The 26,862-nt window shown below is 41.1% G+C and overlaps 1 protein-coding gene across 3 annotated transcripts in view; it reads right to left on the bottom strand.

Moving 5' to 3' along the window:
* The window catches only part of vps13c (vacuolar protein sorting 13 homolog C), a 386,360-nt gene that overhangs the window by 112,401 nt on the left and 247,097 nt on the right, over window positions 1-26,862 (bottom strand). For all 3 annotated transcript variants that reach the window (XM_059945986.1, XM_059945984.1, XM_059945985.1), the window contains 6 exons: window positions 22,734-23,031; window positions 21,904-22,287; window positions 11,607-11,711; window positions 4,893-5,057; window positions 3,957-4,085; window positions 1,215-1,348 (listed from right to left, as the gene is read on the bottom strand). In XM_059945986.1, coding sequence (XP_059801969.1) covers window positions 1,215-1,348; window positions 3,957-4,085; window positions 4,893-5,057; window positions 11,607-11,711; window positions 21,904-22,287; window positions 22,734-23,031 — 1,215 coding nt within the window. The remainder of the gene's footprint in view (window positions 1-1,214; window positions 1,349-3,956; window positions 4,086-4,892; window positions 5,058-11,606; window positions 11,712-21,903; window positions 22,288-22,733; window positions 23,032-26,862) is intronic.

The raw sequence follows: 26,862 nt of genomic DNA, 5'->3' as shown, positions 1-26,862 counted from the left end.
ACAAACAACACTTTCCAAAGTCTAATGTCAAGTGACTGTACACCTACCAGAATAAAGGAGGACAGGGACTTGGAAGTGTCAAGGCCACAGTCCTTGAAGTGGAAGTACAGGTTAATAGAGTGGGCGCAGAATTAAGAATTGAGATGTTATGTTGTGATTTTACAATTGATTTGTTGCAATTGGGAGTACTGAGTGCTGACCGGGTCACCACTGAAGGATATGATTGTACTTGAGAGTGCAGAAGAGATGTTTCTTGGATCAGAGAGATTGGATAGGTCAGCATTGTATTCCCTAGAGTGAAATATATAAAGTTACAAGGCAAAGACACGGATAGACAGTCAATATCTTGTCCCTTGGTAGAGGTATCAAAGTAAGAGGGCTTAATTTTAAGATAAGAGGTAGGGGGTTTTAAAAAAACCTTAGAGGTGAGCTTTTCTTTAACTGGTTATTTTCTGGAACTCACTGCTAGAAGTGGTAGTGGAATCAGATACAATTACACTTAAACAGGCAAGTGCATAGAAGGATGTGATCCTAATGCAGGCAAATAGAATTAGTATACAGATGGTCAAAAAGGTCAGCATGGATGTCATGCTCCAAAGAGTCTATTTCTTGCCATGTAACTGTGACTCCATTACTTACAGAAGTTATTTTTCCACTGTAACAATCAGGGCATTCAATACTAGGCATGGACAGAAACATTGTACGTTGTTTTCCAATAATTTCACTCAGTCTTTTCAATTACAAATTTAGTTTCACATGTTTTCTGGGTTACACATTCAGAAGACCAAGACTCAATGGAAGAAAGGTAATAAAAAGTCCTGATGAAAGATCTCAGCCCAAAACATCAACTGTTTATTCCTTTTCTTGGATTCTGCCTGACTTGCTGCATTTCACCAGCACTTTGTGTGTTTTTCTCAATGGAAGAAGTTGCTTTAGGAACAGCTTCTTCCTCTCTGCTATCAGATTTCTGAATACAACCTCCTACTCCTCTTATGCACTATTATTTATTTATTGTAACTTACAGTAATCTTTATATTCCTTGCACTGCCCTGTTGCCAGAAAACAATGAATTAAATGTCATACATCAGAGCCAATAAAACTGATTCTGATTCTGTAAATTGAGTACAGTATTGGCTATAACTGATTATGTACCATACTGTCAATTGCATATATTTACTGTAGTTTTGAAGAGCCACTGGGCAGATTTTACAGACCTTTGCTTGAAGCGGAACTTCAGGGCTGCAGTGTGATTAATGATGAGAGCAGGTGCAGCACCTTCATAGTAGTCTGTGAAAGTGATCACTGTGGCATGCTCTGCAACATTCACATCCACTATAACTCCACCATACTGCCAAAGCAAAAACTGTGTCAGATTATTTCATTCTAAAATAACTGCAAAATTTGTACATATTTTGTATCCAGAATGAGTTGTATAGAAAAAAAACTGCAAGAAACTTGGTAATATTTAACAAGATGAAAGATGCATCATACACTAGAGAGAGAGAGAGAGAGAGAGAGAAAGAGAGAATTTTGTCCTGCAACTAATGTTTTTTGCAATTTTTACTCTTTTCACTTGCCAATTAAAATCACAATTCTTATTCAGTTTAATTGGTCAATTAATCCTGCTACTTAGAAGGTCAGAAATTGTGTTCTCATTTCTGTGCAATTACATTACACGTTAATTGACAATGCAGGTTCATGTCTGTAAATGTTGACTAATCTACGAAAACTATAAAAATATTTAGAGAATATGGTTACTCTTGGATTATATGATGGACATAATGAATAACATCAATCATGACATCAGTGTATAAAGAACACAATGCATATAGCTGCAAGTAGGCATAAAGTGTCAAGAAGTGCCTCTAAAATCTTGCTGCTTTTATTCCATTCATTTTTAGTTTTGTTCTTGCTCTTACTACAACCTCAGGGCAGCAAGGTGGCACAACCAGTACAACTGCTGTCTAACAGCTCTTGTAACTCAAGTTCAATCCTGATCTCTGGTGCTGGATGCATGGACTTTGCACCTTCTACCTGCGATTATGCACCACTGGGTGCACCATCTTCCTCCTACATCCCACAGAACGTATGAGGTTTATTGGTCTACTGGCTACCAGAACTTGCTCCTGATGTTTAGATTGAGTGGTAGAAATGGGTAATCATAAAAACTGCAGATGCTGGATACCTGAAATAAAAAGTAGTAAACCCTGAAATACTCAGCAGTACATGGCATCTCACTACAACCTGACCTGTGAGTATTTGCAGCATTTTGGAATCTGGGAATGAGGGGACAATAACAGTGGACCAGTGTAAATGGATGAGACCTTTTCTGTGTTATATGACTATGAGGTGTTACAGTTGCTATCAAACTCATGTTATTCTCATCATCCTGCAAGAATGACAAAAAGTTATTTATTACCTCTCTCTCTCCCTTCTACAACCTCCTGTGATAGTTGCCAACTGCTAACCTTCTGACTAGTCTGTCATTTCCTTCCCACAGAGTCAGCGACTATGTACAGAAACAGGTCTCTTTGCCTGCCCATCTATACTAATCCCATTTACTAGGACTTGGCAATTCAACATAGAACATTACAACTCTCTACCCACGATGTTGTGCCAAGCTTTTAATCTACTCTCTCGTGCTTATCTGATTACTGATTAAATGTAATGCTGCTATCACACCTTCAGGCAGCATTCTCCAAACTTACCCTTTGGATGAAAGAAATTTATTCTCAGGTTTTCTCTAAATGTATTACCTTTCAATCTAACCTATGCTTATGTATTACCTATGCCCTATGTATTACCTATGCCCTCTTTTAATTCTCTACTACTGATAGGAATTATTTAAGATTGCCCAAGAGGGTTTATTGAAGCAGTAGGTAGAGAGTTCTATAGCGAGGGGTTGCACAAGACTTTATCTTATGGAATGAGAATGGATAAAGAATTGAGATATCTGTGCAGGGACTCTTTGGAAACAGCAATCATTGCTCAGCAGGCTACAAGGCTTTCATGGAAAAAGATTAGGTTGGCCATGATACAGCACTAATCTGGTGCAGGTGTATTTCAACAACTAGTAGACTGGGATAGCTGCTAACAGGGAAAATAACATCTGATAAATAGGAGGTACTTAAAAGCAAAATGCTCAGAGCTGACAATCATCAAGTGCAAAGAAGGTAAATTGAACTAACCCTAGTTTACAAAGGATATGAAAGATTTGATTGGATCAATCAAGAAAGCAGTTTTCAGGTATGGGAAATTGAATCTTTTTTTCAGGGGTTATAAGCAAGAACCTCAAAAATGGGACAAGAAGAGGCCTTTGTCTCCACAAGGACAGCATGATAGTCTCTTCTACAAATGTCACTGCCAGATGCAGTGCAGATTGGTAGGGATGAAGTTTGTATGTATCTATCACGCTCACTAACTACAATAAGCAACTCTGTCCTTCACAGCTTACCTAACTCAGTCAGAGGTGTGGCCTCAGAGATGGTCTCAGTGCTGGCTACTGAACCCCTGCCCTTTAAAAGTTGTTGACCTTTTCAAATGTTTTTTCCAAAGCAGAGTGACCATGCCTTGCTACTGCCAGATGGTTGGTCTGGTTTTGTTTCTATTGTGCTTTAACGTAGCAGTCGCAGTACACCTGAGTGTACTGCAAGTCCTTTCACTTTGAGTCAGTAGCTTCTTATAATCTAGACTGTTAAAAATGGCAAATCTCCTCCTCTGAAGAAAACCAGTGCCGGATAACTTCATGCTACAATTCAGAATCAATGTATATATATTTTATTTTTAATTCCAGATTATTAACTGAGACCACAGCCTCTGGACAATTACCAGCCCAGTAACTTCAACCAATCAACCAGCACCATACTTGGTTTTTTTTCACACCTGATTCTATTATTACCAAGATCCAACTGCTGTCACCAATGAGAATATAAACAACAGAGAATATACAGACCTACCTCATAGTCAAGCTTCAGCAATGTGCCATTGTCTTGCTTGTTATAGAAGATTGATTTTGATGTCAGTTCAGACCCAACTACTCTGACACAAAGCTTGTTTGATGAGGATTCAGGCCAGAAAGGAAGACACTGCAATAAAATTACAGAAATGTTCATCGCCACTAAGCATAAGGAACTATATAATAACATATCTGTGGTTTTTAAATATCAATGTGAAACAGGAGCCATATGTAACGCAAGTTATTTGTGTCAAACATAACCCAAAACAACCTTCTCCATCATAAACAGCTAAAATAATAACAAAGAATTAAAACAACCTTCAACAACAGATACATGCAGTCATCTGGAAAATGCCACATTTGAGTTTCTGATGATACAGAAACCAGACTGTCAAAGTGCATGACAGTTTAGTTAAAGGAAGCACTGGAAGATGTTACTCCCAAGATTAATAAATAGAAGTATTGCAGGAACAGACCAATCTCTTGAACCTCACCAATAGAAAACAATTAACACTGCAGCTATTAAAACGTGAAACAAAATCAGTAATGCTGATAGAATAGTAAAGCAGCATGTGTGGAAGAGGACTCAGTAAACATTGCAGGGCAAAGATTCTTCATCAGAGCTGAAAGTAGGCTGGATGGTCTCTGTAATGGAGGAGCTACAAAGAGAGGCTGGGACTGTATTTGCTAAAGAAGACTAAATGAAGATCTGACAACCATAAAATAATGAGGGTTCTGAACTGAGATGGTAATGGGCAGCTGTTGATTGATACCGGACTAGAAGGGAAGAAAATTTTACTTAAATATGCTCTACCACCACAGTATCCTGAACATCACTAGCCATGCAAAATGTTTGGAATTTTATGCTGTTACAATAGATTTTATTTTTCAAATGGATGGCACAAGCAAATTGAAAAACTGAAATCCCACACTCTACCTCTGTTGCTGAAATGTAAATCCATTTACCACCTTTTGACAAGGAACAAAACTGCTCTTCTCCAACCTCCAGCTCATACGAAGACTTATTGACCAATGTGTAGAATGGAGTTAAGGTGACAACCTTCGTCATGTTGAAACTGCTCATTTTAATGGCTACTCCAATCTGTAGTTCAGAAAAAAAAGTTGATATTAGCTGTCAAGTTTACACACCTTAACGCACAAAATGCCATATAAATTTTTTTAATTGTTTCCAACCAAGGACTAGCAATATACTGAGCTTGAAAATAAAGAAAAATCAACATTCTACTTCTTAACAAGGGAAGATGAAAACTTTATTTCTGTCTACCAAATCCCTTAACAAGCCCTCACAAGTAAGGCTACGCCACATCAGCTAACTAAATGGATATAAAGGTGGCTTGGTGGAAGGAATTAGAGGGGAGTGAAGGGTTGTTTTTTTTCCCCCAAATCAGAGGCCAAGGCCAATGCTGTACCATTAGGATTGGTGCTAGGTCCCATATTATTCGTCAGATATATCAGTGACTTGGATGAGAAGTATGGGGACTGGAGGTGGAGCTCAACACATTTGGGGTCATCTGAGATGCTGAAAGTACCATAGATAGGAGCTTTAGCAACATGGTTGTACCCAAAACACAAGGTACAGGTATAAAGTAATTTGGTACTTCTATTTTAGAAGGGTGGCAAAGGAAAACCTAGGAATAGTAACTCTATGGTAGGTTAAGTTACTGAAGAGGATTCTGTGGGATAAGATGTACATACATCTGGAAAAACAAATGTAGATTGATTTATATCTTATTTATTATTTATTTACTCCTTGTTGTGGTTGTAAATAGGTTATTCCTACGTCACTCTGTCAGTCATGCCCATCTGGGAGAAGTTCACATAGTGTACATGCAGTGTTGTCAATAAAGTGCAGTAGATTAGCCTGCCTGCTGATGCGCTGGTGTGTCCTCTGCACTCTCCTTCAATATCAAACACAACATGGTGTCAGAAGTGGTTGATTGTTGATGAATCGGTGCTACAGACTGACGGAGACTCTCAACCAGACTGAATTTGCAGCATCTTTTCCTGTTCGCATATATCTGTGGGAGGTGTCCAGAGACTTGTCGGCCTGGACTGTCTATGCTAGTTGCTAACTGTACACACCGAGGCTGAGCTGAGACCTGGCCAGAGTTGCTAAGCAACACCTTTGAGCTACCCCCAAAGTGGATTTGTTGTAATAATCTGTGGGCCACTGGCCTGGGGAAGTGTACAGACACAGAAGAGAAGTCAAACTTGCAGGCTATAATAATCTGTGGGCCACTGGCCTGGGGAAGTGTACAGACACAGAAGAGAAGTCCAACTTGCAGGCTATAATAATCTGTGGGCCACTGGCCTGGGGTAAGTGCACAGACACAGAAGAGAAGTCAAACTTGTAAGCTGTAATAATCTGTGGGCCACTGGCCTGGGGAAGTGTACAGACACAGCAGAGAAATCCAACTTGCAGGCTATAATAATCTGTGGGCCACTGGCCTGGGGAAGTGTACAGACACAGAAGAGAAGTCCAACTTGCAGGCTATAATAATCTGTGGGCCACTGGCCTGGGGAAGTGTACAGACACAGCAGAGAAATCCAACTTGCAGGCTACAATAATCTGTGGGCCACTGGCCTGGGGAAGTGTACAGACACAGCAGAGAAATCCAACTTGCAGGCTACAATAATCTGTGGGCCACTGGCCTGGGGAAGTGTACAGACACAGCAGAGAAGTCCAACTTGCAGGCTATAATAATCTGTGGGCCACTGGCCTGGGGAAGTGTACAGACACAGAAGAGAAGTCAAACTTGCAGGCTATAATAATCTGTGGGCCACTGGCCTGGGGAAGTGTACTGACACAGAAGAGAAGTCAAACTTGCAGGCTATAATAATCTGTGGGCCGCTGGCCTGGGGAAGTGTACAGACACAGCAGAGAAATCCAACTTGTAGGCTATAATAATCTGTGGGCCGCTGGCCTGGGGAAGTGTACAGAAACAGCAGAGAAGTCAGTCAAACTCTCAAGGAGAGTAAAAAAGATTTTTGTAGTACAATAAAATACTAAACAAAGAAAAAGGAAAAGTATGCAAATATCTGCAGTACCTACATCTACTTACCTAATAAAGCTCTCTACCCCGAGATATTTGATTTCACTAAACCAGGGGACTGCGATATATGGCTCAGACACTTTGAGAGATTTAGCATTGCAAGCAATCTCACTCAGGCTTGAGAAGAACATCAAGCACACTGATATACTACATAGGTGACAAAGCAGATGACATCAAGGGTGGATTAGGACTGACAGATCCTCATAAAATGGAGTACAAAACAGTACAGGACAAATTCAAAGACTATTTCACAGGAAAGTGAAATGTGACATTCAAGAGGGCAAAGATCCACTCCAGAAAACAGGAGCCAGATAAAAGAGTAAGTGAGTTCATCTCAGCATCATACATCCTGTCAGGAAACTGTACATACAGAAATATGAGAGATGAACTCATTAGAGACAGGACTGGAATTGGGTTACTACAAAAAGAAAGCAACAAATAAGGTGTACTCTAAAAGACTACAGAAAGATGCCAATGGAACTCAGCTCAAACAAACAGACAAGCAAAACAAAGAGCAAGTAAAATGTCCATCTGCAGTAGATTCAGCAAGTCTCCATTCCACATTGAAGAGCTCTGTCCAGTAAAAGAAGTGCAATGCCTCCAAAGCACCAGAATTGCAATAGAGGCAAGAACAGTACTTCAGGTCAAAGACATCCATGATACAGAACAGCATGTGTCTAGATTCTAGATTCAAATAGACAAGGCTAATGTACTATGGTTCAGTTGCAAAATGAGGCAGCGATGTTCAAAATGGACACTGGGGCAGATGTCACAGCCATTCCCAAATGTCTGTTCACAAAATTGGCAAAGAAAACAGTTTGAACCCTACAAAGAATATGCTCATAAGCCTAGGGAAACACAAGCTGAGTGTGAAAGGAATGTTTACTACTTCCATCTGTAAAAATGAGAAACAGTCAAAGATGATGTCCATGCTGTTCCAAATCTCTTTTTATCACTACTGTGTTGACATGCCATTGAGAAGCTGAACCTCATTGTAAGGTTAGATTCGCTAAATAATGTTCAGAGGCAGGAGAAGTACCCGGAGTTGCTCACAGGCCTGGGGATAATGAAAGGAAATTACCTTATCCAACTGAGGCCAGGATTGACTTCCTACTCTCTGACCACAGCGAGGCATTTACCATTCCCATTGATGATAAAGACAAAGTTGAACTTGAGAGAATGAAGGTGCTTTGACATTATAACTAGAGTGAATGGATCTATTGACTGATGCCTGGGCATTGTCTCTGTTCCAAAGTCAGATGACACAGTGAGGATCCATGTTGATCTAACAAACCTGAATAAAGCAGTGAGATGGAAGTTTATTCTACCCTCTGTTGAGCACACACTGGGTATGCTGGGTGAAGCAAAGTTCTTCTCCAAACTGGATGAACTAGTTCATCTAGCAGGGGCTAGCAGATCTGTTTAGCTCCTGAATCGCAGAAGTTCACAACCTTTATTACACCATATGGATGCTATGCCTTCAAAAGCCTCCTTTTTTGCATTTCATCAACCCTTGAACTCTTTCAGATGGTGGGCTAGAGACTGAGCCTGCTTATTCTTCGTTCCCTTTTCCAACCTCGCTTACTGAATTTAGACAAAGCGAGAAATTTTGAAACAACGTAGCACAAGAAAATGAAAAGCGTGCATGATCTCAGACGCAGAGCAAAATCTTTGTCACTGCTCAGGAGTGGTGAAGCTGTTTGGGTTTCAGACCAATCCATCAAAAGGAACAAAAGTCCAACAGCATGCAACACAATTGTTTGTGATCACAACATCACAAGGTGAAATCAAGTAGAACACATGTGCGCTTGTATGCCTTCAAAGTCCACAAAAGGTAAAGGAAGAAACTAGAGTGGCCTGATCCTTATGAAAAGCACCACGTACCTGAGGTGGATGCACCTGTTCAAGGATCTCCATCCACTCCAACACTTCCAGAAACCTAAACTAGATATGGTCATTTATTCTTTCCACCACAGAGATGTACTCTATAGTCTAATAGCTTAGGGCAGTTGACTAAAGAGGCAAAATAATCCTCTCACTTTTTCCAGAGTTTTCAGGTAGTCTAACCTGCATTAGATTTTGCTGCTTTTTTTTAAAAAAAAAGAGTTCTAATGTTGAAAACATTTCACGAAATGAGACTGTTCTTAAAAAATTGAATTGGTAAAAAAGGATAACAGAAAGAGACAGCAAGAGAAAGAACATTAAAAACAAAGAGAAAGACTGTTATAATGTTGGCAATTCTTTTTTATGTTTATGTAGGGAACAGAAGTTCCGTGCTCTGGGTAAAATGAATTGAATCGCTCAATTGCAGTGACTATAACTTCAGTGACGTTCTTTAGAGAAGTTCATACCTGTTTCATTTTCTTTTTCCCCAAGTTGTGTAGTTAATGGATTAATCCTATGTCACTCAGTTAGCCACTCTCACATGAGAAGAGTACATGTCTTGTACATGCAGTATTGTCAATAAAATGCAGTTAAATAACCTACCTGCTGCTGTGCTGGTGTGCCCTCTGCACTCTCCCTCAAAATCAAACACAACACTCCTAAGGTTGCTTAGGAGTAGTCACATGGTTTTGTGTATGGGAGATTCATATCTTAGAAATTTAACTGAAATTTTTGATGATGTGACCCAAAAGGTTGATGAGGGCAGGGCAAAACAGGACAGATGGTTTATTTGGCCTTTGATAAGGTTCCATATAGTATGCTGTCCTGGAAGAATAGACCACATGGAATCCACAGAAAACTAGCTAATTTAGTACACTATTAATTTGATGCGAGAAAGCAAAGGGTGATGGTAGAAGGTCGTTTCTTGAGCTGGAAGCCTGTGGTTAATTGTGAGCCTCAGGGAGCGGAGATGTCCCATTCTTATTTGTCAACCATATCAATGGTTTGGACAAGAACGTATAAGGGTACAAGGCACGCAGATGATATTAAAGAAGGTCGTATAGTAGACAATGAAGAAAGTTAGCAAAAATTACAAGGGGGATCTTGATTAACTGAGAATGTGGGCTGAGGAATGACAAATGGGAATTTAATTTGGAAAAATGAAAATAGCTGCATTTTGGGAAGTTAAATGCAAGTAGGACTTTCACAGAGGACAGCAGGGACCTTAGACCTTGGGGTACAAGTACACGACTCACTGAAAGTACAGTCACAGGTAAACAGGGTGACGATAAAGGCCTTTGGCGTGCTGGCTGCTGTAAGTTAAGGCCCCAAATATAAAAGTTGGGATGTGATGGTGTAATTGCACAGGACACTAGGGAGGGCATACTTGGAGTATTGTATTCAGTTTTGGTCACGCTGCTATCAGAAAGATGTTATTAAACTGGAAAGAGTGCAGGATTTGAGGTACAGAGTTATTCGGAGAGTTCAAGTTTAATTGTCATTCGACCATACACAAATACCCATGGATACAGCCAAACGAAACAGCATTTATAGCATATATAGAGCCCAAGTCCCTGACTGACAAGTGAGCGGTTGAAGAGACTGAGATTTTATTTCTTGAAGCGTACAAGACTAAGAGGTGACCTTGCAGAGGTGTTTAAAAACATGAAGGGCACAGACAAATGCACTCAGTCTTTTTCCCAAGGCTGTAAAGTCAAGAACTAGAAGGCACAGGTTTAAGGTGAGAGGGAAAATATTCAATTTTTATATTAAAATATAAAGCCTGAAGGGCAATATTTTCACCTGGAGAGTGGTCAGTATATGGAATGAGCTAACAGAAGAAGTGGTTGAAGCAGGTACAATATTAAGTTTTAAAAGAAAACTAGACAGGTCACGGATAGGAAAGAGGGATAGGGGTTAAATACTGTTAAATGAGACTAGCCTAGATGGAAACCTTGGTCGTAATGGGACAAATGACCTGCTTCCATGCTGTATGGCTCAATGAGAATCAACATAGCAAGGTTAGTAGGCTTGCAGATGACACAAACATTGGTGTTATAGAAGACAGGTGGTATAGGAAGGTTGTTTAAGATTATAACAAGATCTAGATCAACTGAAAAAAATGACCAAAGTAACAGGAGATGGAACCTATCTCAGGCAAGTGCGAAGTGATGCATTTTAAGTTAAACCAGAGCAGAACATACACAGTGAATGATGGCCCTGTGGAATGTTGTTGAACAGAAGATTCTAAGAGCTATAACATCCTGAAGAGTCTTGGCCCAAAACATCGACTGTTTATTCATTTTCATTGATTCTGCCTGACCTGCTGATTTTAGCCAGCATTTTGTGTACGTTGCTTTGGATTTCCAGCATCTACAAAATCTCTTGTGTTTAAACAGGTACATCATTTGGAAAGGTTTAGAGGAATATTGACTAAATTCAGGCAAATACAACTGTGCACATTGGTAAACATGGATGTTGCATCACAGGGCCTGTTTCCATGCTGTATAACTCTATAAGGCAGTTACATAGGGTAAGCATTCTTTACAACACATTAATCAAACCAAAAGTGGAAAATTATAAAACCATAATGATGACATAGTATTGATAACAAAAAATAATTATAACTGCATACCTGTTCAATACTTTTAGGCTAAAAGTATTCACACTGCAGTACAACTGTGATCACTCACCAAATATTCCTTGTTTGTTGCAGGACATTTGACACATCCATAACTTCCCACAGTGTCTAAGGAAAAACCATTAGACCAGCCACTGGTAGATATGCAGAGTTGAATCTGTTAGTGAAAAGAAAAGTATATTTCATTTATTTTGACCAGCGGCCAAACCGGACATTGGATGTTGAGAGGAGGAGATTACAGTTGTGTCCGCTGTCCAACTACAAAAGGGAGCAGCAGATCACAGCAACATAATAGAGCTTTGACCAGCAAATTGTTGCAAGAAACATAAGGTTGTTACAGTAGGTGATTTTAATTTCTACATCTTGATTGGGAATCCCATACTGTAAAAGTACTAGATGGACAGTTTGCCAACTGCTTTTAGGGAAGTTTCCATTATCAATACATAGAAGTCCAAATGAGAGAATATGCAATACGGGATCTGCTATTAGGGAATGAGAGAGGGCAAGTGAAAGAAGTTTGTGTAGGGAAACACTTTGTATCCAATGACCACAATGCAATCATTAAAATGTGAGACCCAACGCAGATTGGGGGACCGCTTCGTTGAGCACCTCCGCCACAACAGACAGGATCTCCCAGCTGCCACCCACTTCAACTCTGCTTCACATTCCTGTTTGGATATGTCCATACATGGCCTCCTCTACTGCCATGATGAGGCCAAACTCAGGCTGGAGGAGCAACACCTCATACACCATTTGGGTAGTCTCCAGCCCCTTGGTATGAACACCGAATTCTCCAACTTCCAGTAATTCTCTCCCTCTCCCTTCCCCATCCCACTTTCACTCTGCCTCCTCTTCCAGCTGCCCATCACCTCTCTCACGATTCTATCTTCTACTAGCCATAGTGCTTTCCCCTTACATTCCTTCTTCACCTTTCCTCCTATCCCCTCCCCCACCCCTTGATCTTTTCTCTGATTGGTTTTTCACCTGGCACCTACCAGCCTTCTCCTTCCCACCCTCCCCCCACCATTTTTAAAGGGCCCCTGCCCCCTCCTTCTTCAGTCCTGACAAAGGGTCTCGGCCCGAAACATTGACTGTTTGTTTCAACCAATGCTGCCCGACCTGCTGAGTTCCTCCAGCTTGTTTGTGCGTGTTGATCTGACCACAGCATCTGCAGTGCACTTTGTGTTAAATATGCAAAGAGATAGGTCTAGTCTGCAAATTGAGATTCTAAATTGGAGAAAGGCCAGTTTCAATGGTATTGGAAATAATCTGCCAAATGTGCATTGGGACAGTTGTTTTTTGGCAAAGGTATAATAGGAAAGTGGGAGGCCTTCAAAAATGAAATTTTGTGAGTACAAACTTATACCGTATGTGCCTGTCAGAATAAAAGGTTAAAAAAAAACAAGTGTTGGGAAACTTGGTTTTCAAGAGATATTAAGGCCTTGGTTAAGAGAAAAAAGGAGGTACATAGCAGGTATAGGCAAGTAAGAACAAATGAGGTGCTTATGGAATATAAGAAGTGAAAGTGAGCACAAGAAAGAAATCAGGAAGGCTAAAAGAAGGCATAAAATTGCTCTCACAGACAAGGTGAAGGAGAATCCTAAGAGATTCTACACACATGTCAAGAGCAAAAGGATTGCCAAGGACAAAAATAGGTCCTCTGGAAGACCAGAATGGTAATCCATGCGTGGAGCCAAAGCAGATGGGGGAGATCTTAAATGCATTGTTTGCATTGCATTCATTCAGGAAACAGATACAGAGTCTACAGAAGTGAGGCAAAGCAGCATCAACTTCATGGACCCTGTAAAGGTTACAGAGGAGGAGGTGATTGCTACCCTGAGGCAAATCAGAGTCGATAAATCCCCAGGGCCTGACAAGGTGTTCCCTTGGGCCCTATGGGAGGCAAGTGCAGTAACTGCCAGGGCCAAAGCAAGGATTTAAACCATCTTCAGCTACAAGGTAGGTACCAGAGGACTGGAAGATAGTCAATGTTGATCCGCTGTATAAAAAAGTTCTAAACAAGGAAAACAGGAAATTAAAGGCTGGTGAGTTTGACATCAGTTGTTGAAAGTTACTGGAAAGTATTCTAAAGGACCACATATAACAGTATTTGGAAAGACAAAGACTGCTTAAAAATAGTCAGCATAGCTTTGTGTATGGTAGGTCATGTCCAAACAATCTTATAAAGTTTGCCGAGGAAGTTACCAGGAAAATGGATGAAGACAAGGCAGTGGATGTTGTCTACATGGACTTTAGTAGGGTACTTGACAAGGTTCTGCATGTGAGACTGGTCAAGGTTCAGCTGCATTAAAGATGAGGTAGTACATTGGATTAGACATTGGCTTTGTGGGAGAAGTCAAGAGATTGGTCATTTAAGGTTGCCTCTTTGACTGGAGGCCTGTGACTAGTGGTGCCCCACTGAGTTCTTTGTTGTTTGTCATCCATATCAATGATTTAGATGAAAATGTGGTTAACTAAATCAGCAAATCTGTGGACAACAAGTTTGGGGGTGTAGTGGACAGTGAGAAAGGCTATCATGGCTTGCAGAGGGATCTACATCAGCTGGAAAAATGGGCTAAATGGCAGATGGAATTTAATGCAGATAAGTCTGAGGTTTTGCACTTCAGTAGGACCAAACAGGGTAGATCTTACACAGTGGCATCACATGTAGATTGGGTCATAAAAATGCTTTTGGTACATTGGCATTCATAAATCAAAGAACTGAGTACAGAAGATGGGATGAAAAAGGATTTAGTGTTTTCCTAACATATATGTCAAATAAACTCTTCTGAGGCTTCCAGCTGGGTATAGGTATTGATAATCGACATCTGCCATCTTCTTCAGGAATAATGCCTGGGTGTGTCTAGACCCGAGGTATTTATTACCCCCCCCCCCCCCAATAGTGTGTCCCTCCTGATTGGTTAGTTCTCAGTTCTCATCTAATCAGGTGTCCACTTTCCCAACTTGTTTACAATCAAATTCCAGTTCTTACTTAGAGTGAGACCTTTGGCTTTGTTAAAATTCTTTTCCTCCAGTTTCATTTCAATGGCTTCCTTTATCAGACAGTCCCAAAAGCCAGGCACGGCACAGTAGTTTTGCGCTGTCAAAGCCAATCCTTCCGCAACTGTGAATGCAGTGCTTGGTCCAGGTAACCCAAACAGATACACCCCCTGTTCTCCTTGATGTTGGTTTCCACTGTGTCCCCCATCTAGCCGCTATATGCTGCTCCATATTCATAGGGAAGGTCTTTATGGTATGTGGCTGTCACCAACTAAGCCAGCATTTATTGCCCATCCCTAGTTGCCCTTGAGAAGGTGTTCATGAGCTGCCTTCTTGAACCACTGCAGTCCCTGAATAAGTTAGGACTGCATTCTTTACAACGTAGAAGATTGACAGGAGATTTGATATTCATAGAGATAGGGTAAATGCAACCAGGCTTTTTTCACTGAGGCTGGATGGGACTACAATCAGAGGTCATTGGTTATGAGTGAAAGGTGAAAAGTTTAAGGGGAACATAAGGTGAAACTTCTTCATTCACAGGGTCCTGGGAGTGTGGAATGAGCTGTCAGCACAAGTGATCCATGTGAGTTTGATTTCAATGTTTAAGAAAAATTTGGATAGGTACGTGGATAGTAGGGATATGGAGGGCCGGGATCCCGGTGCTGGTTGTAGGGAGTAGGCAATTTAAATGGTTTTTGGCATGGATTTCCAGTCAAGATGTAGCCAGCAAACAACATTTCCTCTGATAACATCTTCCAGATAGCAAATCTATCCAATTATTTCACTTTTTCTATTCCATTTTTTTACTTGTTTGTGTTACAGAAACTGTTGGAGCCTGTGAAAAACAGTTTGAAACTCGAATGAAGGATCCAGCGCTATGCTGTGTCTGGAGAGCTGCTTTGTGGAGATCACAGACCCGGGGGCAAGTGGGGAAGGGGTCGCGAAAAGGTCTGAGAACACAAGCTGACTCGTGGAAAGAACCAGATTAAAACCAGAGACAAGGTGCACGGTCATGAACAACTCCATCTCAAGGAAGATTGAACCATCAAGGTGAATGTGGAAGGGGTCAAGGATGGCTATCAACAGAGACTGACAGCAGCCGGATTGGCAGTGTTCAACCCCAAGTTGGCGGCACTCGGACCCTGAAGGAGCTGCTCTCCTCATATGCAGACAAAATGATGTTTCCCATATTCTGACATTTGTGTGATTATCAGACTGTATTTTCCTTCAGTTTTTTGGTGTTTTTCTTATGGATGACAGTGGGTGAGCAATCTACTACTTTTTGTTTTGTGGGGGTTTAGGGGGTTCGGTGTTACTGTTGCTGTTCTTTTCTACAAGTGAGGGGGGTTGGACTGTTATGTATAAGGTGTTGGAGATTGTTATTGTGGCTGTTTTTTTTTGCTGCAGGGGAGGGAGGATTTTGAGGTCTACAAGTTTTGTTTCTTTTCTTTTCCATGCCGGCAGGGGTGGGGGTCATTCATCAATAACCATGGTGTTTCTGCATTTAATGGCAATCTGGAGTAGACAAATACCAGAGTTGTATTGTACATGGATACTTTGACAATAAATGAACAGTTTGACTAGATGGGCCAAAGGGCCTGATTCTGTGCTGTACTTCTCTATAACCCTATTAATAAATGGCACATATTGTGATAGTATGCAAGGATAATACAGCGCTTTAGCTAACACATGGACCTATAACAATGAAAGCTCATCCAAATCCTCACCAACCTCGTAACCTCTATTTTCTATCACTGCAACGCAATGGATAGTGGGGCAAGAGATTCTGGCTGCTCACAATCTCTGATGCCTTTGATGAGGGGAAAACATATGATATTACTTAAAGATGCAGTTTTATAGAGGTTAGCTTTATAATTACATGGACATTGAAATAAACAGTGAAATGCATTATTTGTGTCAATTCAAATTGGTAAGGATTGTGGCAGGCAGCCCACAAGTGTCACCACTCTTCCAGCATCAACACAGCATGCCCAAAACTCATGAACCCTATCCATATAGTACTGTGCAGAAGTCTGAGGCACCCCAGATTTTTTATATAATTTCTGTTTTAGATGTAGGGAATAGAAGAGGGGAGGGATTTTTTTTTAACCGGAAGGAGGTATCGGGCTACATCTGGAGCACCAGATACAATAGACAACCCCAGCAGATTTGCAAGTGCAGGACTATCTCACCTTGAAGGACTGTTTGGAGCCCTAAATGGCGGTGAAGGATGAAGTGAATGGGCAGTTGTAGCACCTTGGATCCTTGCAGGGATAAGTGATGGGAGGGATGAATTGACAAGGGAATCACAGAGGGGGTGATCTCTGAAAACTGGGAAGTGGTGGTGGGGGGGGGGAGCAGTGGTAAAGATATGTTTGGTAATAGGATCCCCTTGGAGATGTCGAAAGTTGCGGAGGAGGATGTGCTGGATGAAGATACTCATAGGATGGTAGGTTAAGGATAACAGGATCTCTATCACTGTTAAGTGGCGGAAAGATGGAGTGAGCGCAGACATCTGGGAAGTGGAGGAGATATGGGTGAGGGCAACATCAATGATGGAGGACTGAAAAGCCCATTCTTTGAAGGAGAAGGACATTTTAATTCCCATTCCAACATGATGCTCATGACCTCCTATGTGCCACGATAAGGCCACCCTCAAAGTGGTGCAACACTGTATAATCTGCCTGAGTAGCCTCCAACTTGATGGCACAAACATCGAGTTCTCCTCCTTGTCCTGGAGAAGCTTCTTGGCTGAAATGTCAACTGTTCATTTCTACGAATGCTGCCTGAACTACTGAGTTCCTCCAGCATTTCCTGTGTGTTGCTTTGGATTTCCAGCATCTGCAGAATTTCTTGTTTTTACAGACCACTTTTCAAATAAAAACTTGATTACTCAGTAGGTATATAGTCCAATGCATGAATCAACAAATAACAACAGGTGCTAATGATCAGTGACATAGTGAGCTAATGAACTAAACTGATTAACTGTAACAGAAACAGGTATAGAAGGAATCAAAGTGGATGAAGGACAATCAAACTAAAAGGTGTAGCAGATGTGACAACTTATCATCAACATACACCACAGCAACAATGAACATAGCAACAAGACACAAAGTGGTCATCCTGCATCAGCAAGGTCTCTCCTAAGCAAGAATTTTGCAGCAGGCAGGAGTTTCAAGGCTGTCTGGGATTACCTGGAGCAACAGAAGCAAATGAGACAACCAAAGTCTGCAGTAGAGCTGTGGCAAGTTCTCCAAGATGCTTGGAACAACCTATCAGCTGATTTTCTTATAAAACTGCACAACAGTGTACCCAAGAGAACTGATGCAGTTTTAAAGGCAAAGGATGGTCACGCCAAATATAGATTTGATGTAGTGTTTTATCGTTTACTGCTCTTTAAAGTAATTTTTTTTTGATATTTCAAAACTTTTCATTTCATTATTTTTGAAAGAATCTTTACAGAATTTTTTTACATGTGTCTGAGACTTTTAAACAGTCCTGTATGTCTTTGGCATATGGGAGGAACAAGGAGCACTCAGAGGAAGTACATGCGGTCACGTGGAAAATGTACAAACTTCTTACAAACAGCAGCAACCTCCGATATTACAGCAGGCACACTGTAAAGCACTATGCTAACCACTAGGTTACCATGCATTTTGATCACAAGAATTTTTTATTTTGATTTTAGTTCACAAGGAAAATTATATTCCTGTATCTTCTTTTAATTAATTTCTGGATTGGAGATTGTTAATTGGGTGTAGTTTAATTTGTAATAATATTCCATATTTATCATTTAGACATCACCCTGGATTTCCTTCCAGTTCTCTCTTTACAAGCCACATTCTATGTATCCTGGTCCTCAATATCTGCTCTGTTCACTGCTACATGCCTTCCACATAAACCTATAGATCATCAAAACTAGATATTTTGGCATGACATCAGGAGTACATATATTAGTTGGAGTTAAAAGATCTTTAACATTCTGGTGACCATCATGGTTTACGGGTTTCAGTAAAGTTGGAGGACAAGTGGATCAGAATGTACTGGAGAGTTGTTAGTGGAGCAAAACAGGATGAGTGGACATTTGACAGCAATAAACTGTGGTGACTTAATCAGAGTAATTTACTGAGTATTGTTGCCATTAATAGCTGGTTCAATCACAAGGAGTGATTGATTTAAAATGTTGGGGAAAATATCCAAGGGAATTATGAAGAAAAAAAATTAAGTAGAATGCATGTATCATTTGTTATTTCTTATGTGTTGGGGTGATTGAAACTGTAAAGGACAGGACTTGGAAGAGAATATTATGCAAGGCTTTGGTGGCGGGGTGGGGGGGGGGGGAGGAGATGAATCAGAAGAGACACGGTATCCTCTTCCAGAAGCTATGTGATTTTATTCCAATGAGTGTGAATATCCCCCATCAATCCTTCATGAGCTGGTAGAGTTTCCTAATGAAAAAGAACCCAAGGCAACACTAAGTGCAGAAAAAGTGGAGACAGAATGACAGAAGAAAAGTGTAGAACTTGGGAAGGAAGTCATAAAAACTACAAAAGTCAAAGAGGAATAACTCATCAGACTTCACTGTCTGGGATGGAGAAGCCAATGTACTGAATTGAAAAAAGGCTGCACAGTGTTAAAAATTCAGCCAACTCCATCATGGGCACTAGCCTCCTCCACCATCTTCAAAAATATGATGCTCAAGAAGGCAACTTCCATCATTAAGGACCCTTAGTATTCAGGACATATCCTCTTCTCATTATTCCCATCAGGGAGAAGGTACAGGAGCCTGAAGACAGATACTCAACGTTTTTGGAATAGCTTCTTCCTCTTCGCCATCAGATTTCTATATGATCCATGAACATTACCTTGTTTTTTTTCTCCCTTTTTGCATTACTTGTTTATTTGTTATGTACTTTCTGCACTGGCTGGTGATGTGCTGCCATCTGCATCAGACTCCGGAGCGAAGGTTCCCTAGTTCGAATCCAGTTGGGCTGCTCCTGGACACGCTTTCCATCCGTGCCGGACTGAGTGTCGAGCTTGCAACTCGGCCTCGTAAAAAAACAACACTGCGCTGTGAGAAGGACATGGGGGACCACTCATAGAATCTTTCCTCCAAGACAACCACTTGAAAAATTAAGTGTTCGCCGAGCCTCTGGCAGAGTATGACACACACAAAAAAAAATTTCTATTAGTACGCAAGAGTTTTTTTTAAATGGTGACTGGTAGAATCTGGGGGGAGGTGATGAAAATGTGGAGAAAAGTATAATAGGATTAGATTAGTGTAGGTCTCATGTAAACGCAGGCTTGATGGTTAGTTGAAGGGCCTGTTTCTGTGTTCCCTCTCCCTCACTGGCACAGTTGGCAGCTCATGGACCCGAGTTCAATCCTGACCCTAGTAACTGTCAGTGTTGAGTTTGCTATTTCTCCCTATGACCGTGTGGGTTTCTTCCAGATGCACCAGCTTCTTCCCACATCCCAAAGATGTCTGGGGGAGGGGGGGGGGGACTGTAGGAAAGTTAATTGGCCACTATAAACTGCCCCAGTATTTATTTTTATTTGGAGATACAGTGCAGAATAGGTCCAACAAGCCGCACCACCTAGCAACTTAGCCTAATTCCTAATTACAGAATTTGGTTCTTTAGAGCTGTTGTAGCCCTGTGGGGCGGGGGTTTGGGGTTAGGGAAGGTAGTGGAGACAAGCTCCATCTACCTATTAAATGATCACAGAGGCATGTGTCTCAAATAGCCTGAAAAAATCAAGTCCAGCTCCTGGCCTTGACATGTGGCTTAACTATTAAGCCTGGCAGAACTGTTTCTACTGACCAGAGAAGGGGCAAAAGTGAGTTGCTGGTGCCTTTAAAATCTCTTGCTTCGGGCAGATGGGGCTCATCAGCTATGGTTAACAGCTCATCAAGGAGCTCAAACCTCTGTTACCTTGTGCTTTATGCACTCATGGAGAAGGCTTTATTAGTAAACTCCAGGGAAAAATCTGGAGCTGGAGTCCTCAACACAGTCCTATGTTAAGTTCAGCACTGATTGACATCTCCTGCAACAGTGCTGATGCCAAAATGCATTGGTCTCTGCCATTTCTTTGGATTCATCAGCTGTGTGGAGAGGTGGAGCCTGCTGCAGGGGCCACAGGGGAAGTCACTTACTCAACCAGTACACAACCTCCATGGTCGACTCTGACCTATGTGAATCATAGGGCAATTTACAATAACCAATTAACCTACTAACCAGTCTGTCTTTGTATGTAAGGGGCAGATCTGAGGGTGGCAGAACAAAATAAATGAAGTATAAACTGTGATTTGTGTCTATCTCTACTGCCTGTTGACTGGTGATTCGGGCAGCAATGAAGGTCCTCCATCTCTGGCGGTGTTCAGGGTATCATTCAATATGTCTGTAGCTTGGTTTTCACTACTGTCAATTATGCAAGTTCTCAGTAATACTGTCACACTCAGATGTAGAAGGATTCTCCATTGCCATTTCTCTACAATTTTGTTTTACCAGTCAGGGTTGTTAGCCCTGAGCTGAACCACCAAACCTGGAGGACTGGTGGACCACTCTTAGTCTGGCCTCTACCCTTTGACCTGTTTAGCAAGTTCTCCAAACCCCACGACAAGTTCATGGTCCTCTTGGAGTTGCAATTAGTGTAGGGCTAGTGTAAATGGTGCTTGATAATTGGAGTGGATGTACATTTTAAGTACAATGACATATGGCTAACTCAGACTTACAAACAAACATGCCCTTGTGTATCACTTCCAGGATGTGAACATTGATGCAAGACCAGCAATGCACAATTTCAAAAACCCCAATGAACCATTTCATTTGCCATGCTATTTCACAGGATATCACACATGAACAGGGAGGATATTTGTCTCCCTCATACAGGTTTCGCAAGCTTGGTGCTTTTAAACTTGAGTTCCATTATTTTGCATTTATAAAAAACTGATGAGAAGAGATTTAAAATAAAGTTACAAGAGACTACAGATACTGAAATCTGGAGCAACAAATAAGATGCTGGAGGAACTCAACAGGTCAGGAGGTATCTGTGGAGGGAAATCAACAGTCAACATTTTGGATTGATCCTCTCATCTGGTCATTCATCTCAGTCCAGAGAGAAGGCCTCATCTCAAAACAGCGACACTCCATATCCTTCCACAGACAATGAGATCACCCAGCATCCTTTTGGTTGTTGCAAGAAATTTAAAACAGTGAAGGAAGATCTTCAATAAAGTTATACTACTTAAGTTATCATTTGTACCCTTATACCTTTCCCTTTTCAGAATTAAATAATGGAATATTTTATTCTTTCCTTGAAATGATGAATCCTAAAGAAATAGTACATACCTTATTTTTGCTGAAAATATTTTTTCGTTTGAAAGAAAACAGGATGACATCAGAGAAGTCAGCAGGATGCTTCACATGTATATCCTCTGCCTGATATTGCAGAACTCTTGAGGTTTTATTAATGATCCAGTATGGGCTGTAAACAGACAAAACCAGAAGGCCACTAACTTTCCCAACATGTATAAGCAAATCAATGCTCATGTCAGTTTCATCAGTGAAGCACACTGGGAAAAACTCAGGCAGCCCATTTTCAATTTTAACACGGCCATTCCAGTTCCTGCCTTGATATTTAACGAGCCCTAGTTCCAAGATTTCTCCTCTGATTCTGCAGCACAGTATATCTGCTGAGCATCCTTCAGCTAGTTCATAAGTTTCTGCAGTAGCCTGTAGTATAAAAAAACATGGATAAGTGCAAGTTCAAACCCTTTCAGAGAAAAATATAACCTTAAAGGCAGTTGCTGCTACAGTTTGAAAGAAAAATTCATGAGAATTTCAAGAGAGTGCGAGAGCACCAGGGCCAAAAGGTACATTTTTTCAGAAGTGACAGAAATAAATGAATTAAAATGTGGATTCCATGAAATTATAAACAAGAGGCAAGGAATACAAAAGCAAATCAATTAATCTAACTCAGAAAATAGGAGTAAGCCATCATTATTAGCCTGCTCTGCTATATAACAGGATCAGATCAGGGCTGATCAACCACTGCAATACCACATTCTCACTATCCTCCTGTACTCCCTGATATCCACCCATCTTAAACATTCAGACTAAAGCTATGTTAACGAGCCAACAAAAAGAAGAATGTTTGTATTTTCATGAAATGTATTCACCTCTAACATATAAGTGAGACGGTATGGCAGAAGATTCCTGATGGTAACTGTGGGGCGGAGATGAATGATGTAGGCTGGATCCCATTCCTCTTCACCATGGCTACTGATGAAGCTCAGTTCATCAGCAATTGCAATGGTGTTTATTATGAGTGGTAAACAGCCCATGTCAGTTGAAGGACATTGCAGTGTACATTGGATTTCTGAGCTCCTGTGAAGTTCTTCCTTCCATGTAATATATGTTGTTGATGCTTGGAATTTATTCTCCACTTCTCCCGATGGCTTTAAAAACAAGTGGTCTCTAAAACAAAACACATGACTTAATACTTCATAAAATGTAGCATAATTTATGCACCTTACACTGTCTCTAACCTGAGAGGAAAAATAAAGTTCTGCTAAATAAACAAGCCGCGTATTCTTAGCATTCTTAGGGCTCTAGGTATTAATGTTTCATGTTATAACATGCAACCTAACATATACTGGACATTAATAACAGTAGTTTTAAAAAACATTTGGATTGAAGGTTCAAAGGAATATGGGAAAAGCATGGGCAAATGGGAATAGTTTACTGGGCATCATGGCCAACCTGAATGAGTTAAACTGAAGAACCTGGTTCTCTGCTGGATTACTCTATGATGCTGATCTACACATTCATCCCATTTCCGACCTGGGGATTTGCACATCATCCCTGATCGCCTCCAGCTTCCTCAGTCCAGCAATCACCAATGGCTCCTGCCTCAGCACTCCCCCTGTTCTCTTTATATTGTCCATTTTCCCTCTCCACAATTAGTCCTGATGCAGGGCTTTGACCTGAAAAGTTAAGAATTCCTTCCCCCACCCCCGCATTTGCTCCTCAAACTGCTGAGTTCACCCAGCATATTGTTTGTTGTTAATTTAGAGCAACATGCACAAAACACCAGAGGAACTTAAATCAGGTAACATCAATAGAGAGGAATAAACAGTCGATGGATTGGGCCAAGACCCTTCATAAGAACTGGAAGGGAAGGGGAAAAAAGCTGAAATAAAGTGGTAGGAGAAGGGGAAGGAGTACGAGCTGGAAGGTGACAGGTGTACCCAGATAAGGGGGAAGGTTGGTGGCTGGGGGAGGGGGGGGGATGAAGTGAGAATTTGGGAGGAGATAGGTAAAAAAAAAGGTAAAGAGCTGAAGGAGGAATCTGATAGGAGAGGAGCGTGGACCAAGGGAGAAAAGGAAAAGGGGCACTAGAGGGAGGTGAGGAGAAGACAAGGAGTAAGAGGTGAGCCAGAATGGGAAATGCAAAAAGACAGAATGGGGGGGAGGGGAGGAATTACTGGAAGTTAGAGCAGTCAACGTTCATGCCATCAGGTTGGAGAATACCCAGATTGAACAGGTGTTCCTCCTCCAACCTAAGAATGGCCTAACTGTGGCAACAGAGGTGGCCATAGACCAACATATCAAGAAGAGAATGGGAAGCAGAATGAAAATGGGTAGCCACCAGAAAATCAAACCTGTTGCAGCAGGCAGAACAAAGGACCTCAATGAAGGGGTTCCCAAACTATAATAAGTCTTACCAATGAAGAAGAAGCCACAAGGGAGCATTGTATACAGCAGGTGACCCTGACAGACTTGCAGGTGAAGTGTTGCCTTACCTGGAATGACTATTTGATGCCCTGAATGATAGTGAAGATGAGGTGAAGGAGCAGATGTAGGATTAAATGCCAGGAGGGAGATCATTGAGGAGAGACAAAATGGACAAAGGAATCAAGGGAGAGCAATCCCAACTGAAAGCAGAAAGAGGGGGAGAGGATAAGATGAGTTTAGTGGTAAGATCCAGTTAAAGATGACACAAGTTGTTCAAAGCCTTTACTGATAATCCTCCCCAACTCTTTCTGCATTACACTGACAACTGCATTAGTGCAAAATGACACAAGAATGATGTCCAGGATGCAAAGAATGTGGGGTGGTAAGGACAAGAGGAACTCTATCCCTGTTATGGAGATGGGACAATGGGGTGAGCACAGATGTCCAGGAAATGGAGGAGACAGGTATTAAAGATGGACTAAATAAACTTGAGGACAAGGTGGAAGTTATAGGCAAAGTTGATGAAACTGATGAGCTCAGCATGGGTTCAGGAATTAGCACTAATGCAGTTGTCAATGTAATGCAGAAAGAGTTGGGGAAGATTATCAGTAAAGGCTTTGAACATGGACTGTTCCACATAGCCGACAAGAAAGCAGGCTTAGCTGGGGCCCACGCAAGTGCCCATGGCTATACCTTGGGTGTGAAGAAAGTCACGAGGATCACTTCTACCAGGGAGAAAAGGATGGTGGTGGAGGTGAATCGGAACAGGTCAGGTCTGTTGTCTAAAAAGAAGCAGAGCGCTTTACTGACTTCCTGATTGGTGATAGAAATAAATAGGGTCTGGACATCCAGTCAAAAATCAGGTGATCAGGGCCAGGAAGCTGAAATTGGCTGAAATGAACAGCCCTTTTCAAGTCCAGTCACAAATTCCCAATTGGATTGAGGTCTAGACTCTGACTTGGCCACTCCAGGACATTAACTTTATTGTTCTTAAGCCATTTCTGTGTAGCTTTGGCTTTATACTTGGGGTCATTGTCTTGGTGGAAAACAATTCTTCTTGCAAGTCACAGTTCTCTTACAGATTGCATCAAGTTTTCCTCCAGGATTTCCCTGTACTTTGCTGCATTCGTTTTACACTCTACCTTCACAAACCTTCCAGGGCCTGCTGCAGTGAAGCAACCCCACAGCATATCACGCTTCACGGTAGGGATGGTGTGTTTTTGATGAAGTGCAGTGTTTGGATTATGCCGAACATAACGTTGAGTCTGATGGCTAAAAAGCTCAATTTTGATTTCATCAGACCATTGAACCTTCTTCCAGCTGAGTTCAGAATCTCCCACACACCTTCTGGAAAACCCTAGCCAAAATTTTAGGTGAAATTTTTTCAACAATGGCTTTCTCTTTGCCACTCTCCCATAAAGCTGCAACTGGTGTAGCACCCAGGCAACAGATGTATGTATGCGCAGTCTCTCCCACCTCAGTCACTGAAGCTTGTAACTCCTCCAGAGTTGCCCTAGGTCTCTTAGTGGCCTCCCTCACTAGTCTCCTTCTTACACAGTCACTCAGTTTTTGAGGACAGCCTACTCCAGGCAGATTTACAGCTGTGCCATATTCTTTCCATTTCTTGATGGTTGACTTAACTGTACTCCAAAAGATATTCAGTGACTTGAAAATTTTCTTGTATCTACATCCTGACTTGTGCTTTTTGCAGAGTTGCTTGGAGTGTGTGTTTGTCTTCATGGTGTAGTTTTTGCCAGGATACTGACTCACCAGCAGTTGGATCTTCCAGATTCAGTTTTATTTTTACTACAATCAATTGAAACACCTTGACTGCACATGGTGATTTCCATTTAACTAATTATGTAATTTCTAAAAGTAATTAGCAGCACCAGGGAGATTTGGCGTGTCAGATTAAAGGGGGATCAATATTTAAGCACTCAATTATTTTGTGTTTTATACTTGTAATTAATTTAGATCACTTTGTAGAGATCTTTCACTTTGACAGAAGAGTCTTTTTCTATTGATCAATGTCAAAAAAGCCAAATAAAATCCACTGTAGTTCAATGTTGTAAAACAATAAAGCACTTCAGGGGAATTTTTACAGGCACTGTATGTATAATGAAAACGTAGATGAGTCGGTTATTAAGTTTGCAGATGTGTTCTATATTTGTAGAGTTGTGGACGGTGAAAGTGGTTGTCAAAGGATACACCAGGATTCAAATTAAATAGTAGGGACTGGGTTCAACAGCTCGGAAAATAAGGGATAAAGTAAAAAGAAAGGAGAGTGCAGGAGAGATTATGGAAGTCTATAGAATAAAGTACAAGACAAAAGTTCAGAAAAAGATAACAATTTAACTTCAAGCAACATGAAGACAATTAAAAATGAATTAAGGACTGAAGGTGTTATATTTGAATGCAAGCAATATATGGAATAAGGTAGATGATCTTATAGCTCAGTCAAAAATTGGTAGGTATGACGTTGTGGTCACACTGCGTTTGAAGGAAAATCACAGCTGGAGCTTAACATCCAAGGATACACTCTGTATGAATAGGGCAGACAGGTGTCCAGAG

This window comes from Hypanus sabinus, chromosome 21, assembly GCF_030144855.1.
Source record: "Hypanus sabinus isolate sHypSab1 chromosome 21, sHypSab1.hap1, whole genome shotgun sequence".
In the NCBI taxonomy this organism is placed as follows: Eukaryota; Metazoa; Chordata; class Chondrichthyes; order Myliobatiformes; family Dasyatidae; genus Hypanus; species Hypanus sabinus.
Note: the sequence above shows the minus strand (reverse complement) of the source record. Positions and strands in the feature narration are given on the sequence as shown.